Source organism: Perna viridis, chromosome 1 (assembly GCF_037379345.1).
Source record: "Perna viridis isolate PV_CMFRI_1.1 ecotype Kerala chromosome 1, ASM3737934v1, whole genome shotgun sequence".
NCBI classification, from domain to species: Eukaryota; Metazoa; Mollusca; class Bivalvia; order Mytilida; family Mytilidae; genus Perna; species Perna viridis.
This window is the reverse complement of record NC_142445.1, coordinates 38,571,850-38,587,358: the sequence shown is the minus strand read 5'-3', so window position 1 is coordinate 38,587,358 and position 15,509 is coordinate 38,571,850. Positions and strand designations below refer to the sequence as shown.

General features: G+C 32.3%; 1 protein-coding gene across 1 annotated transcript; it reads left to right on the top strand.

Moving 5' to 3' along the window:
- Window positions 1-14: 14 nt before the first annotated feature.
- Window positions 15-11,547, top strand: LOC148628668 (armadillo repeat-containing protein 1-like). The gene is made up of 9 exons (XM_088592203.1): window positions 15-132; window positions 3,587-3,666; window positions 4,953-5,027; window positions 5,952-6,043; window positions 6,377-6,490; window positions 7,892-7,973; window positions 8,459-8,575; window positions 10,305-10,379; window positions 10,637-11,547. Exons 1-9 carry the CDS (start codon window positions 120-122, stop codon window positions 10,829-10,831), a joined length of 843 nt encoding a protein of 280 aa, XP_088448329.1. The 5' UTR covers window positions 15-119; the 3' UTR covers window positions 10,832-11,547.
- Window positions 11,548-15,509: the final 3,962 nt, after the last annotated feature.

Below are 15,509 nucleotides of genomic sequence, written 5' to 3'. Positions count from 1 at the left end.
AAAAATTAACTTTCATCTTAACAACCAATCAAATTCGATCTAACAGCAGAGGGAAATTCAACTTCATCGGAAAAGATTGAAATTTGTGAAAAAGTGTAAAGAGCATCTTAACCCCCGAAATGGATGGACAATGTAAGAAATAAATGTTTATGGCCACCATTCTTATGTCACACTACTGATGGTCGTCTTGCAAATTTTGCCCTACCCAATACAGTATATATAGCCCATTACAGCCAATACAGGGGTGCTACTGCTATATAGTTAAAATATACTCAAATTGGCACTTGGTTTATTATTGTATTTTTTGTAAAATATTTTTAAGTAATTGATGTCCTTGCTGTAATATGATTATATGATGATAATGCCTAATCATTCTAATCAAAATTTAATTTGTTAAAGTGATTAGACTGATGAAAGGTTTAATTTGTTGTATTTCAAGTACATGAATACTATGAATTAGATGTAGTTAAGTAATAATGAAGTTGTATTTGGATCAAACGTAATGTATTCGAGTTTTCAAGCGTAATCTGATACAAGCAAGTCCATACAAGTTCTAACGTCATAAAACACAGTAGATTACATTTACATTAGCCAAACGTAACGTTACTAGTTCGCTCTATTTCCGACAGTTGTGTACATAAGAAAATCAAAGATTAAAATAATGTACCTGTAGTTAGCAAGCTGATTTATTTGTTGAGTAAAAGAAACTAAGTGAACATAAGGTTAGCAAAAAGCATAAAAGGAAGAGTGATTGGAGTTTGGTATTACTTCCACAATGTCAGACGACAGCTGTATTCACTGCTCAAAGATAGTCTGTCAAAAGGAAAAAAAATGACTGATCACGATAATGCTTATCTTATTAAATGCTGTACATATAGAATAAACACAAGCAATGAACACAATCAACTGGAGTGTAGCTGAAAATAAATTAGAAATAAATGTGATATTTACTTCTGTATTTTAGTCTAGTTGTTATTTGTGATAAATTTCACACCTTATTTTTTTTTTTGGTGTTTCATTTAATTTCACAAAGTATTTTTATTGCGTTGTATATTTTCCCATTTTTATGAATAATGCAATGAAAAAAATAAAATTATTTAACTATGTGAACAAAATATTGTAAATGAAAGGAAAAAATGAAATTAATTCAGGTGAAATTATAAAACATTTTTTATCACAATTAATACATGATATGTCTTGCAAAAAGACTAATTTTTTATCTATTCAAAATAAATAACCAAACAAATACCAGGAAGAATACTAAAGATATCAGAGGATTTATTTTTATATTATTAAATGATTAAACATACATTTATGATGGGTGCCATTTTAACTATACACAGGTGCCATTTTGACAAGTACCATCTTAAACAAGTGCCATTGTGACTAGAATTCATTTATAGGTGCTGCTGATTAAAATTTTAACATTTTCTTGACAAAATTTGATTACATTCTTGTCAAACTGCTCACCAAAATTTGATTCCTCATTGACAGTTGTTAGCTGAGACCCTTTTTAAAATGTTAAGAGTAACCAAGCCTAAGGTTTATGAAACCTGTTCGCCTACCAAGTTATTTTGCCTAATTTCCTTTTCACTTTTGGGTTGTTTCGTCTAAATTTCCAACTCACTATTTACAGATATGAACAATGTTTTTATTAGCAGATATATTGCATTATATGAACAGGAATGGCGATACTATAGTATTTGGAGCCAGCTGGCTCCTGAAAATTCCCAAATTTGTGAAAAAAGTTGTAAAACTTCAGATTCTGTCCATGTCCATGTCTGTTTACCTCACCATTTCGTTTCTTAATCCCCATCTGCATTAAACTGAAACCAAAAGTTCACATCAAAGGCACACTGTATTTTGAAAGTGAAAGTTGAAATGAAATGATACATATTAAATCAATGTTTGTTTGTTTGTTTGTTGGGGTTTAACATCCGAGCAGCAATATTTCAGCTATATTCAGATGATGAACATGAAATTGATGATACAATGAACATGAAATGAGGATAAAATGAAAATGGGATGGGACATAAGGATAATGAGGGTCAACAAATTTTTGATTGCCACTTGAAATAGGGAGAGGTGGGTAGGGTCGGGCAATTTAGCCTCCTGTGGCGGAGCCCTATGGTTCCTACTCCGGGAGAATACCACAGTAGGGTTCTTTAACATGCGAGGAAAGTGGCATCTTTCCCAACACGGTGCACCACTATGGTTTGTGGTCAAGTTTTCCATATTATAGCCTGACAACCCCAGCATGTAACACGCCAGGGGTACCCCATTCCACCACCTGGGGCACACATCCCAGTTGCTCTGTGGGCAGAGCGCCCTAGCCCCCGGCTAGGGTTCTGAGCACAATTTAGTCGCCTTTTACGACAAGCTTAGCGCTGCTGCAGGTCTATTCTTTTGACACCCGGACCTGCACGGGTCTTAAATCAATGAGACAGATAGAGACAATTATTTGCAAATAAAATGACTGCTTTATGTTATTATTCTTATTCTACATTTGTAAGTATAATTTTATGTTGAATATGCCTAGCCCAGTTTTAGGAATGAACTTTTCTAAACAATTTTGACTGAGGAAGCAAGGGAGTCCATTAATACTTAAATCTCATGGTAATTTCCCTATGAAGTTATGTGAAAAGTTCATTGAGGCAGATTTATTTTAAGGAATATATTCTCTGTTGGATAACTTATGTTGGTGTGTAGTTTGGCATGCCTTGGGGTAGTGTTCATTGCAATGATTTAACTCATCAAAATTGAATCAGTAAGTGTTGATTCCTACAGTCTTGAAAATTCCCAATTGTCATGATGTGGGACCAATTTGAAAATGATCAAAATCATCCCTGACAATACAGGAAGTGAAAAAAAATTAGTAGGTGAATGATAATATTAGGGGAAAGGACACCATCAGAGTACCAAGTTGTGAAATGTGAATTTTAATCTCTTTTTCAGTCATATTTCTCGAAATTTTCAAGCTAGTTTTTGTTTTTTCAATTTTATTTCTCAAAAAGTTTAATTACCATTTAATTAGTTTATTAAACAAACGTTAATTTGACATATTATTTTTTAAATCACAACGATTTAACAACTATATCTTCCTTGATCTTAAAAAAACATTATTTATATTAAACCAACATTAAAGTCATGTTTGTTAAATTGCAAAACTATTTAATTGCATGCAGAAACTTATTTAATTGGCATTTTGATTTTTGGAAATCCTTTCTTTTCTTAATTTAATTTTATGTAAAATAACTATTTTCTTCATTTATTATTGTATTGACCAGAAGAAACAAGCCTGAACCTTAATAAAAACAACAAAAAAACACGAAAACGAAAGTTTCCATTTATTTATACAATTCCATGTACTGAGTTCCAACAAACCTTCCTATGACATAGGTGTACACAGTGTTGTCTGACACAAGCCATTTAGTGTGACAAAATGAGCCCAGTTGTCCTGACAGAGAATTGTGAAGTCTAGTGCCAAGAAAATTTTTTATCTGCATGAACAAATTTTATTTCTAACTTCTTTAATGTGCATACTAATGTGATGTTTATATTTTATTAAAATATTTTGATGTTTCAGATAAGTCCTTGTCTGCCGACACTCTAGTTTCATTGAAAATGATGGCAAGTGACCCAAAGAAAAGAGGTTTAATAGCAAGGGTAATGTACATGGATAAGCGAAAATTCATGCAGGACCATGCTTCTTCATTTTATATGATAACTCTCAGCTGGTTATGAGATATTTTTGAACTCTACAGTGATACAAAATGCAAATTTCAGCTTTAGATTAATAAAAAAATTTTAAAAAAAGAAAAAAAAATTTTTGACAAAGTTGGGAAGTCCAGAATTGTTCCAGAATTATACAGCCCTACTGGACAAAAACTGGATCAAAAATAAGCATACTCTTTTAACAAAACTTTTGTCTAAAAAGTTGTTGGTTCTGAAAAGATCATAATCGATACTAATTTTCTATTTGGAGAAAGTAAGAGCATTGTTTGGCTTTCGAAATCAATTTTCTACTTAAAGTCAATCAGCATCAATTTTCTGTGTGAATTTCTTCCTTGCTCTTCATTGAGTGACCTGCAATTTTACCCCAAATAATCTTTACCGGAATGCAATATTGGAGCATATTAATACTACAATAACCAATAAAAATCCTGAAGTTTCCTATATCATGTTTGAATGCAGTTCTCAATTCACTGTAAGTGTTTAAAGTTTAATGACATGATAAATTGAGATATTGACATCAAAGAAACATGTTAATTACTTATACATTGCATGAAATTTATAAATATTGTGCAAAGTAAAATGTTGTAATGCACGTCCTTGGGGATGTAATTTTCACTTGTGAGTCATAATACATTTTGTAGTTCCAAATAATGATACAGAATTATTCTTTTATTGTACAGTACATGTAGATCTTTTTTAAAGTTACTAATGATAGGGTTCCAAATGAAACAGCTTTGCAATGTCTTATTTGCAGAAATTCAATATGGGAATTTATTGCACTCGCTTTTGGATATTTATGTGAGAACTACGTTTAAAAAGCTGCAATGAATTAAATTTTGCATTTTAGAATATATTATTTTACGACCAAACAAAGATGTTGTTTATTCTATCCCTTTTCTTTTGTTACTGTGTTCCATTTGGTAGGTGTAAAACTTTGTGATTTTGAATAAAAAATGTATGCGAAAAATTTTGGTGAATGATACAATGTAAGTGGTGCATGAAGTACTTAAGCCCTGTGTTAATATTTTGCAGATTTTTTAGAGTGTTTTTAGACAGACTGCTAAAATATGCCAAAATAATCACCTTGTGGAAATTAACCACTATATAGTATATGCTATATCAGTATAACTTAAATTATAAGATAATACTTGAATATACATGTGTTTGTATCCTATGCACAAAAATAACATCTGTCTAAATTATGTTTGTTTTTGTAGGATCCAACATTTCTTGGAGGCCTTGTTATGGTTTTGTCAAACCCAGACACGAAAATAGTTACAACAGCTCTAGAGGTAAACTTAAAACACATGTAGATAAAAAAAAGTAGGTAAATACCATAAAACCAGTTAAAGCAAACCCTGAAAAATAAAAAAAACTGTCTAAACCAGTCACTATTTAAGTCTATGTATCACATTATCAGGGTAGGAAACTCACTCAAATTCCAGTCCTGAATACAATTTTTCCATATATTTACTATATGGCAATATAAATTTTTGCTAAAATTAGCCAGCCCTGCCAAAAAAAATAGCCGGTCTCGGGCTGGCAGGCAGGCTATTATTTCTAACTCTGACATTATCAGGTATTTTAAAACACCTATTAAAACTGCAGCAATTTTAAAGTTTGATTTAGACAGGTTTCACTGTAGTATGTTATACTGACACTTTCGGCATTGTGATACCAAGTTATGGCAATATAGAAAACTTGATTGTGTTGGCATGATTAACTGTACTACTACAGGACTAAATCAACTTTGAATTATTTAACTTAACATTTTTCATCCTCTAAAGATTTGAGAAAAACATCATAAATCCAGACATGATTTTTTTTTCAAATTCAGATAAGAAATTTGATTTTTCAAATCCAGATTTTTCCATTAGATTTTTTTTTTATTGTATATTTACTTCCAATTTGATAAGTTTTCAATCATTTAGTTGGCTTAGTAAAATCATGTCTGTTATTCAATACATGATATGATGTAAAAGATTGTCCAGCTCAGAAAAAGTAAAAGATAAATAATACTTGCCTGAAGGATAACTTAGTTTTTGATTTGGGCAAATAAAATTTTCATAAACTTGACCAGTAAGTATAAGTTTAAAAAAATGTTTAAAGTTACACCCTGATTTAGGAGCTACTTCCAAACTGCACGTGGAATGTGAAAGGGAACATATTTTAAGGTTATGTATTTTAAAAGTGTCTATATATTATTTTTTTTGCAGACATTGACTCTCCTTGCTGAAGTGGCTGAGTACAGACCTGCCCTCTCGTCATTTCTTGGATTGAATGAGCAAGTAGGGCAGTTGGTGAATAGGTTTGTTTTTTTAGAATCTCTTGCCTTGTGGTAAACAATGCTTTCACTACACAGGAAAATATGCAACATATGTTTTAACACATGTCTTTTTCTGACCAATATGTTATTGCTGATTAAATTTTTTGTGCATATTAACACATGGAAATATGTGTACCTGGGGTATATGTTTTTAGTAATCATACTCTATTTATTTGGTCTACACTAGTTTCAAGAAATGTCTCAAAGTTGAATTTTTAAGCAGTCGGATTTATCAATCTTAAGGAAAAATTTTACGTAGTTCTTTTGATATTATGTAACCAGACCATTTATTTTTCCTGTTGGCTTTTTTTGCAGGGAAAATGAAACACTGTCATCACTGGCTGAAAACTTGATTGATCTGATATCACAAAAACCAGAAAAATCGGCTCCTTTGAGAGATTCCTTCAATACATCAACAACTAAGTCAAGGTGAGCTTGTAAACTGTGTTATTTACTGAAACTATGATTTTTACTCAGTATTTTTAATTGGTTTAATAATGTGTTTACTATTCGCTTGTTTTTGGAAACTTTTTATATACCCCTACTCTGCAAAAGGGGCTAAACTGTTTTACCCTTGTCTGTGTGTAAGTTTTTCCATAACTTCTTCCATCACAGTTTTCTAAGCAACTAATCATGACAACATGTTGAAATGTTAACCCATTCTTCCTGTAGGTATGCCATATGGATGGATTTGTTTTCAGAAGACTTTGACAATGACTTCCTATTTACTGAGGATTTGTCTATTATTTTTTTTTACTTTATATTTTTGCAAGTTTAAATTTCCGTCACACTTTTCTCAGCAACTACTCATCACATTGGCTTGAAATTTCAACACATTCTTCCTGTAGGTACGCCAAATAGTGGGATTCATTTTTGGAAAAAATTGACCACTTCCTGTTTATTTAGGACTTTGTTTATTTTCTTTATCTCATGATTAAAAGCAAGGGTATCACCAGTGAACCATTGCTCAGATTTCTTGGTTGTTTTTTTTTTTGTTTTTTGTGGTTTTTTTTGAAAATATATACTTGGAATTTGCTGGGTTTTATTTTCTTGGTTCTTATTACTTCTCTTCCAACCAGTCTGGTTTAGCAGGGTCCTGAAAATGTTATTTTTCAACAAATTAAAACCACCTTAGTGGTTTCAGGGTTTTTTGCTCACCTTGAGTGTAAGAGATCATTGGTTCAATCCCTGGCTGAGTCACACTAAAAATTGGTAGTCACTGCTTCTGCACCAAGCTAGTGGTATTTAGGGAATAGAGTGAAGATTGGTTGACTAGGAGTCGGAATAATGTGTCCAAGTAAGGTTGAGTGCCTTCCTGCAGGCTGTTGCTACTGTAAACTACATGTATCTTAATAAAGATCTGGCTCAGCATGTCAGATCAGTACAAAGCTGGGTCTGCTTGATTAGTCTAATAAAATATGTGCTACAGGATAATAAATTTTAATCAATCAATCAATTAGTTCATGAAATTGACTTACAGTTTTCTTGCATTTTATTTTTCATGACAGATTTAGCCTTACATTCAAAATAGTAAAACAATAATGATGCTAAAAATGTTCTGGTTAATAGCAATTTGATTTTTTTGCCAATTTTAAAACTATGGTTTTTACAGTAATAGTATTGGTTTATCAAATGTACTCCAGATTGTGTTTAAAAAATCAAAGCTTCAACTTTTATTTTTATGCTGATATAAAGTGTGTTAAGACAGGCTTTCATTGTTAGAGCATTGTCTCATGAGCATCTCAATTTAGAGCATTGTCTCATGAGCATCTCAATTTAGAGCATTGTCTCGTGAACATCTCAATTTGCCATATTTATTTTATATTTTAGGTATTCAAGCAGCAAAAACAAAAGTATAAGCAGTAGCAGAACAAAACACATAGTTCTCCAACTAAGGGGACTTGTAGTAAAGGTCAGTCTAGATTAACTCAATTACCTTGTACACATTGTATTCTTTGAAAAATTGTATGGGTATATACACCAATACTTTTTCTATTCTCTTTAGGTTCAGACTGGGTTAATGTACTGTCTCTAAGAGGAAAATGTAATAAATGGAATGTGTACAAGTTATTTTCTTTGTTTTTGTGTTGAAATTAAAATGCTAATACAAATTTTTAATCAAATGAAAAATTTGTTCCAAATCAGTGACTGTGCATTTTCTAATGCTGTTCAAGTCTATTCCACTTATCTCCCTTTGACAAAATGATTATGTAACTTCAGTAAGCTACATGTACATTTATTAGTGTTGTTTGGTTTTTTTTTGTTTTTTTAGGGGGGATAAAAATGAAATTTTCATAATGCTGTATAGTTTTATTTTAACATATGCATTTGTATATTACAGAATGCTCAATAATGTAATACTAATCTAATTATTTTATTTTTTATTTTTTTTGGTAGAATGATAAAGATGTTATAATGAGATTACTACTGCATGTGAAAGGAGTTGTTAGTATTACCTTTGACCTCAACCAAAAAAGGTGTATTTTAAGGACGAAACAGGATGTTAAACCTGAGGTATGAACTCTTAAAGTCAGAAAACTGATTCACTTGATGATTGCAAAGTGAACCCACATGTTAATAAAATATTATTTTACAATTGTACATATCGGGGTACAATACAGGTTTCCAGTACGATATGGACAGGTACAATGTTTTTTGTATTGAACACCCAACTGCTGCCTTAGAATACATAATTAAAGTTTATAGCCTGGCATATATTGGTGGGCAGAAAGTAATGTGACCATGCCAATTTGTATTACACTTTTGAAGTAGCACTTCAACTAAGAATCATGCAAAATGTGATTCATGGGTAAAAAGCCTACATATTTTTATTTTTGTCCCATGCAGCGCGTTGCGAGGGGACATGGAAATGCCGGGCGTCCATCAACGATTTCTTCCTGTTTTTTGTTATGCTTTTACTAAATAAGTTTGTTTTTGTTATGTAGCCTTCTTTTGAAGGGTTACAGATTAAGTTAGACTGGTTACGGTTGAATCATTTTTACAGAAGTTATGGTCCTTGGACATAGAAAATTTCAGTGAATTTACAGTTTTCTGCACTTTTTTTTGTAATGCTTTTACCAATTGATTTTATATTTTGTATGTAGTCTTACTATGAAAAGTTACAGGTAAGTTCAACTGGTTGCGGTTGAACGATTTTTATGGAAGTTATGGCCCTTGGAATTAGAAAATTTCAGTGAATTTAAAGTTTTCCACACTTTTTTTTTGGTGAGGGATTTGGAATGCTGTTCTTTTATTGATACAGAATATACTGTAGAATTCAAAATTAAGGGAGTTAACTCTGTAAATGACACTCAAATACAATAGAATCTATACCATTTTCAATGTTGATTATCTCGGGAGAGCATGCAAATGTGAATGAATAATTACACATTTCATAGTATAGACCCATAGAACAACTTAATTACAAAAATTAAAATATGTAGCCTTATTTGGATGTATCACATTTTTCAGATTTTGCATGATTCTTACAAAAACAGTTACTTAAGTGTTCAATACCACATCTAAATTGTTGTTTTGAATTGTAAATAGCTAATATAACATTTCTATATGAAATTTTTGGTTTTACATTACTGTAGTTTAATTTTGTAAGGGTTCCCATATTGGACTGAGGAGCAGCCAAAATCAAAATGTGGATATCTGAGGACTCTACTCAGCGAATATTGAAAACCGTTTACAGTTATAGCTTTATTAACCAGTCCACTATTTCATATTGCCTAGTCCAGTATGGACTATGGGAATAAAAATATTTCTCAAAACTTTGCAAATAACTTTAATTGTGCACATCATTGGAAACTCTCAATTCATGACTTGGCATTCTTCCATTCATCTTCATAGACAATGCAACATTAATTTTGAAATTCTCAGAAATTATTGAAAAAATGCTTGGCAAATCTGAGTGACAAAGAAACAACTAATATTGGGCTGGTCATAATTGGGCCAATACAGATATTGAGTATTAGTCATTTTGGCATACTTTTATTTTAAGCTTATATTCTGTTTTTAATCAAGATTGACAAGTAAGTGGTGGACATAAATCAAAGTTCTTCATTGGTTGATAAAAATAGCTGTATGAGAAAATTTTGACTAAGTTATTTCTTAGGAACATTTTTTTTTATAAAATACATACCAATTTGTGAATTTTGTATTTCCAACTTTTTTACCATATAGAAATTGGTATGCTGCTGTTACTTTCATGATATCAGTTCTGATTTTTTTGTTGTAGACTTTAGCACAAGCTGTAGCCAAATCACAGACCATGACAGCACAGCAGGTTGTGAAAGATGAAAATGGAGAAGAGGTAAATTTATGTAATACTTCATCCTAAATGGTTTTGTTTGCAGATAACTTTTTCAAGAGGTGTTGTATCCTCCACAAAAAAGGTTGATCATATTTTATCAAATGGGTTGATGTCTTGACAAATTGAATGACTTCATTTAAAATTGTTTCTTTGACCTTATATGTTTTAAAGGAACATCTTTAAGAGAAATGTCACCCATAGCTCGAGTTTTTAAACTACATTAATATTAACATATTTCGTTGATTTTTCTCTTACAGAAGCTGGTTTCATTTGGTTCAAATATGAAGGATGTTGATAAAGAGAACTCAACATTACCTGACTATTTACCTGAGGATGTAGATAGCCCTAAAGCTGGAACTAAACCACTGGCCAGGAACAAACCAGATGACCAGAAGTCAGTGGGGTGGTTGAGTTCAGCGGCCAATTTCTTGTCAAACTCTTTCTATTGGTGAACATTTTTGGGGGTTGGAAGACTTCTTGTGGCATTATCCTATTTTATGTGGATGTTAGTTATGTGAATGCTTTAAATCTGCTGCGTTAAAAATTTACTTGACAAGGAAACGGAAATAGTTGTGTATGAACCTAGCCTTAGGAGTGTGCTTTTGAACCTAGCCTTAGGGGTGTGCTTCTGAACCTATCCTTAGGAGTGTGCTTTTGTAAAGAGAGAAGTGTGCATTCATAAAAATGAATTTAAATGAGGAACTAGTCTTGTCAGAGAGCTTATGTGTAAATCATGTGAATCAAGTTATTGTATGATTTTCACATGAAATTTCACATAAAAAAAATCATTAAAATCGAGTTTCATGTTCCAGTCAAATATGTGTATGTCATTTGAAGTGTTATCAACACAATTTTTAAGTTTATCAGTGTTTGCATGTATACGGTTGTGTACTGAAAGATCCATCTGTTTCTATGGCAACTATCAAAGCTTCTTGATTAAGAAATCACCATCAGATTTAGTCTCTTTTGAAATATGTAAATGAATTTATTATTGTTTTTATCTTCTTTCTTTATTTTCTGACATTTTTTCTTTTCTTTACTATCTTCTGTTCTGTTAAGCATTTCATCAGTTCATTTATATTTTGTAATTTTATTGTGATTTTATTGTAAATAATTGATCAATGAATTTTTATTTACTTATATCTGAGTAAAGATGTTTTAAATGATACATCTGTTTTGTCTATTTACTCACAGGATGTGAGATGCTGGCTTAACTGTAAACACTTTATCAGTTTTTTACATTGTTCTTTCTCTCCTGACCAATATTTTCTCTCAGGCTATTTCAGTTATACAAATAAAGGGGCCAAATTCCAACGGTAATGCTTTGTCAAATCTACTATGATGTTTCCTATGAACAGAATAACACCAGTGTTAAAAAAGTTTGACAAAACTTCACATCTTGCCCTATTGGACTAAAAAATATATTCTGTCTGAACTGCTGTTGTAATGTTTGTCTTAGTCGAGTAAAATGGTTTTTTTTTAACTTTTCCTTCACAAAGTATTCTTATTTCAGGATCTATTACTCAGACAGCAAGTTAATTTGGTTAAAATCCTTTTGTAAATGGAACTCTAGGCTTGCTACAGTCTCTTGGTATTCATTTTTATACTCGCCACACGAAGTGGCAAGGTATTATGTAATACCCTCCAGAAAAGTTGTGTGCCTATCTGTCCTTCTTGACAGACTCCATTTGATAACTTGAGAACAGATAAATGAATCTTTTTTGAAACTTTGTTAAGTTGTTAACTACCATAAAATACTAGTCCTATCCAAAAGGCCGTTTTCAAATACAAAAAATACCAGTTTTATAAATTGTAAATTTCGATATGCTGTACACGTGTTTCAAGGAGTAACCTCTCATCATCAGCATTAAAATCAGATATGTAGGAAGATCATAATCAAAATATTAGTTGTATACAAGAAGTACTCCAAACCAAACTATCGAAAGAGGAAGCCAACTCCATCACCGAGAGGTTCTACGATATGCAATGCAAGGAATATGTGAAACACATTTTCAAATTTGGAATACTGCAAGATTTCATAAATAGGGTAGATAAAATATAATAAAATTCGGTGTCAGACGAGCCTGACTTCAAATCGGGCCATTTTGAACATATTACTATCCCCCTATTTTCACCATTATACAAGGCGGGTATCACTTAATATTGTTCCATTAATGCCCTATATTGAAAGCTGTAGTTCTGATAACGCTTCAATGATTTAACATTTAAATTACAACTTTCCAGTCCATGGATTTCTGTTCCCAACATTTCTCAAAGATCTATAATGAATAAATGAATTTTCAAAAATTCAGGCAGGGAATAATGGATCTCCTGATAACTCTATCTTGAACTTTATTTTTGTTAAAACTATTTTTCTTTTTTTGATCCGCAATTCATGTCAACATACTCCTTCCTTTTAGAAGGAATATTAATATCTATTGAAGCATTGCTTTTGATACGATTTAAGTGCACGGACAAAACGGATGTTTTCAACCTCTTATCATGACTGGCTCCTTGAACATGTGTAATTTACAAGCTTTTTTTCTTTCAAATTGGTGTTTCTAATGCTAAAACAAATTGAGAAAGATATAAAGTCACAATGTTTAAAAAAATGTTTAAGCTTGGTTAACGTTTTCTTTGATAACCGAATATTAGTTGGTTGATCATTATAAAATGTTATAAGTGCTGTAAATCTGGGTCTCTCTCTCGTGTAATTTCGTGTACAAACGTGATGACTTTTCATTCAGAATTGTCAACTTTCCTTTCATCTGTGGCAACATCCCTTCGGCTCCTGCGTATGGAGTGTTCATATCACTACTCATATGTTATGCCAGAGCTTGCCGAAACTACGCAGACTTTTTGTATCGCGCTAGAACTCTAACAAATAGGCTTCTGGAACAGGGTTATGTTGCTACAAGATTGAAGTCATCACTACAGAAGTTATACGGTCGTCATCATGAACTCGTGGATCGTTATGGTGTATCCATCAGCACCATGAAAACTGATTTATTCAACGGGTCATAGTTTTCCTTTCCTCCTACTCCGGACTTGACCTTTTATGAGCAACTCGGCGGGTGTTTTATAAAAGCAGAGGACGCTTACCCTACCGGTGCACCTGGTCCATGCTCCCAGTTTTTAGTGGAGTCCGAGTTGCTCATTTACTTTTGTTACTTTGTATGTATTATTTTAGTTACTTTATGTTCTTTGTTGTGTATGTCTGTTTTCCATGTCTGGTCTTTGTCCCTGGATTACATTCTTTTGATTACCGCTATAACCTTGGTTCCCTTGATTACTCTTTGTCATTCTGCTCCATATTTACACCAACGTCATTGACGTCGTTTCGTATTTTGGATGAATGATGACGTGATGTCGTCAAGGGAGTTGAAAAAAAAGCACAGCAATGGAAATGACTCTAAGCTCATTTGTTGTGATGTTTTGTATCATTTTCTAACTGTTTGATGCATTGTGGATGTTTTTACGGACAATTATAGTAAAAATGTTTATTATTACGCATGCTGGTTTGTTTTTTTAACTATCGACCGCTCGACCCAAGAAGCTATTTTCATCTAAATAAGGTTCCAAACCACAAAAGCAAGGTTGTTAATGATTTTGGGGGTTTTGACACCAACTGTTTTAGAATTAGGGCCAAAATCAAGCATTTCATAGAATTCAACTGTACAACCAGTAAAAGCATAGGAATATCTGATATTATTCCACAATTGTCAGACTGGTTTTGATTTCGGGGATTAAGACTTGGAGCATTTTAGACAATAAGGACCAGAAACAAGCATTTTCCTCATGGTCAATTTGATGATTTGAAGTTGAGGGACGACTTTTTGTTGAAGTTATTGCTCCTGAATGGCGAAAAATGAATCATCGCCCTGGGATCCTCTTGTGTAAGTTCTTGAGATTTGGCAATAATTCATACTATGGAAGTCAAATATGCAGACATTACTCCTACAACGTAAGACGTTGTAATTCCGTTCCCCCATGGCACCAAGTCAGAAAATAACTTGCCAGACAACCTCTAGCATTGCTGGAGTAATGCAGACATGTAAATAGTCTTGCTATGAATGTTTGTCAACATTTGGCAGTAAATTTTTTTTTTAAATGTTTCACTTAGTACCTAGTAACATGCACAATGTTGTTTATGTACACTGACATCTTAAATTCGTCCAGGTACATGTAAATATTTAAATATCAGTTGTATCAGTAACAAAAAGGTTGCATGATTCTGTCAAAATTATAGATTTTTTTATTTTCTATGAAGCATTTATCATGATTTTCAATGTACTGACAGGGCAAAAAGGATCTAATGTGCTCTTGTACCGAAATGATAATATGCTTCATATGACCGCAGGGGTCGAAACCTGAATAGTTGGGACATATATGGACACAACATTCCAATCTGATAAAGACATGATTCTGACTAGAATTAAATTAGTAACAAAACTTTATAAATTTGCAATAAGCAATTTAAGAAAACATATTCTCTGTGGTATTTGGAACCTATCAGCACAATTTTATAGAGATCAACACATCATCAATGTCCCAGAAATCGATTCTGCGATAATTGAAAATTACAGATTGCAAAGTGAATTTCCATACATCTTGAACTATTTTGTAAATTACTGGTCTGAAGAAATAAAAATTTGAAGAAAAAAATCTGAAACTGAAATTCAGAAGAAGCTTTGAACATGCTTTTGTTAAATAACTTACGATTTTCTTATTACCGAAAAAAGTGGGGGGTTTTTTTGGCGGGGAGTAGGAATTAAAAATCCCGGAAGCTTAATATTTTCCCCCGGAACAATTCGCCATGCCAATCCCCGGAAACGGAAGGCGCCTGTTCTAGCAAGCTATGAAAAAGATAAGTTCGACCTTCGTTATAACAGAGCAGTGTTGACCTAAAAAAATTATGCAAGAATACTACTATTACATGATATTCTTAACGTAATCGACAAGCTGCTACTGTCTAGCATTTTTACTTACATATTAAATTAGTATTGCGTATAAAGAAGTTATGGAAAGCTGATTTAAAAAAAAAAAAACACTCGTATATATTTTGCAACATTCAGAATCGTTTTCTTAGATGTTGGAGTTTTTTTTCTGGGACATATTTTCTTCTTTAAA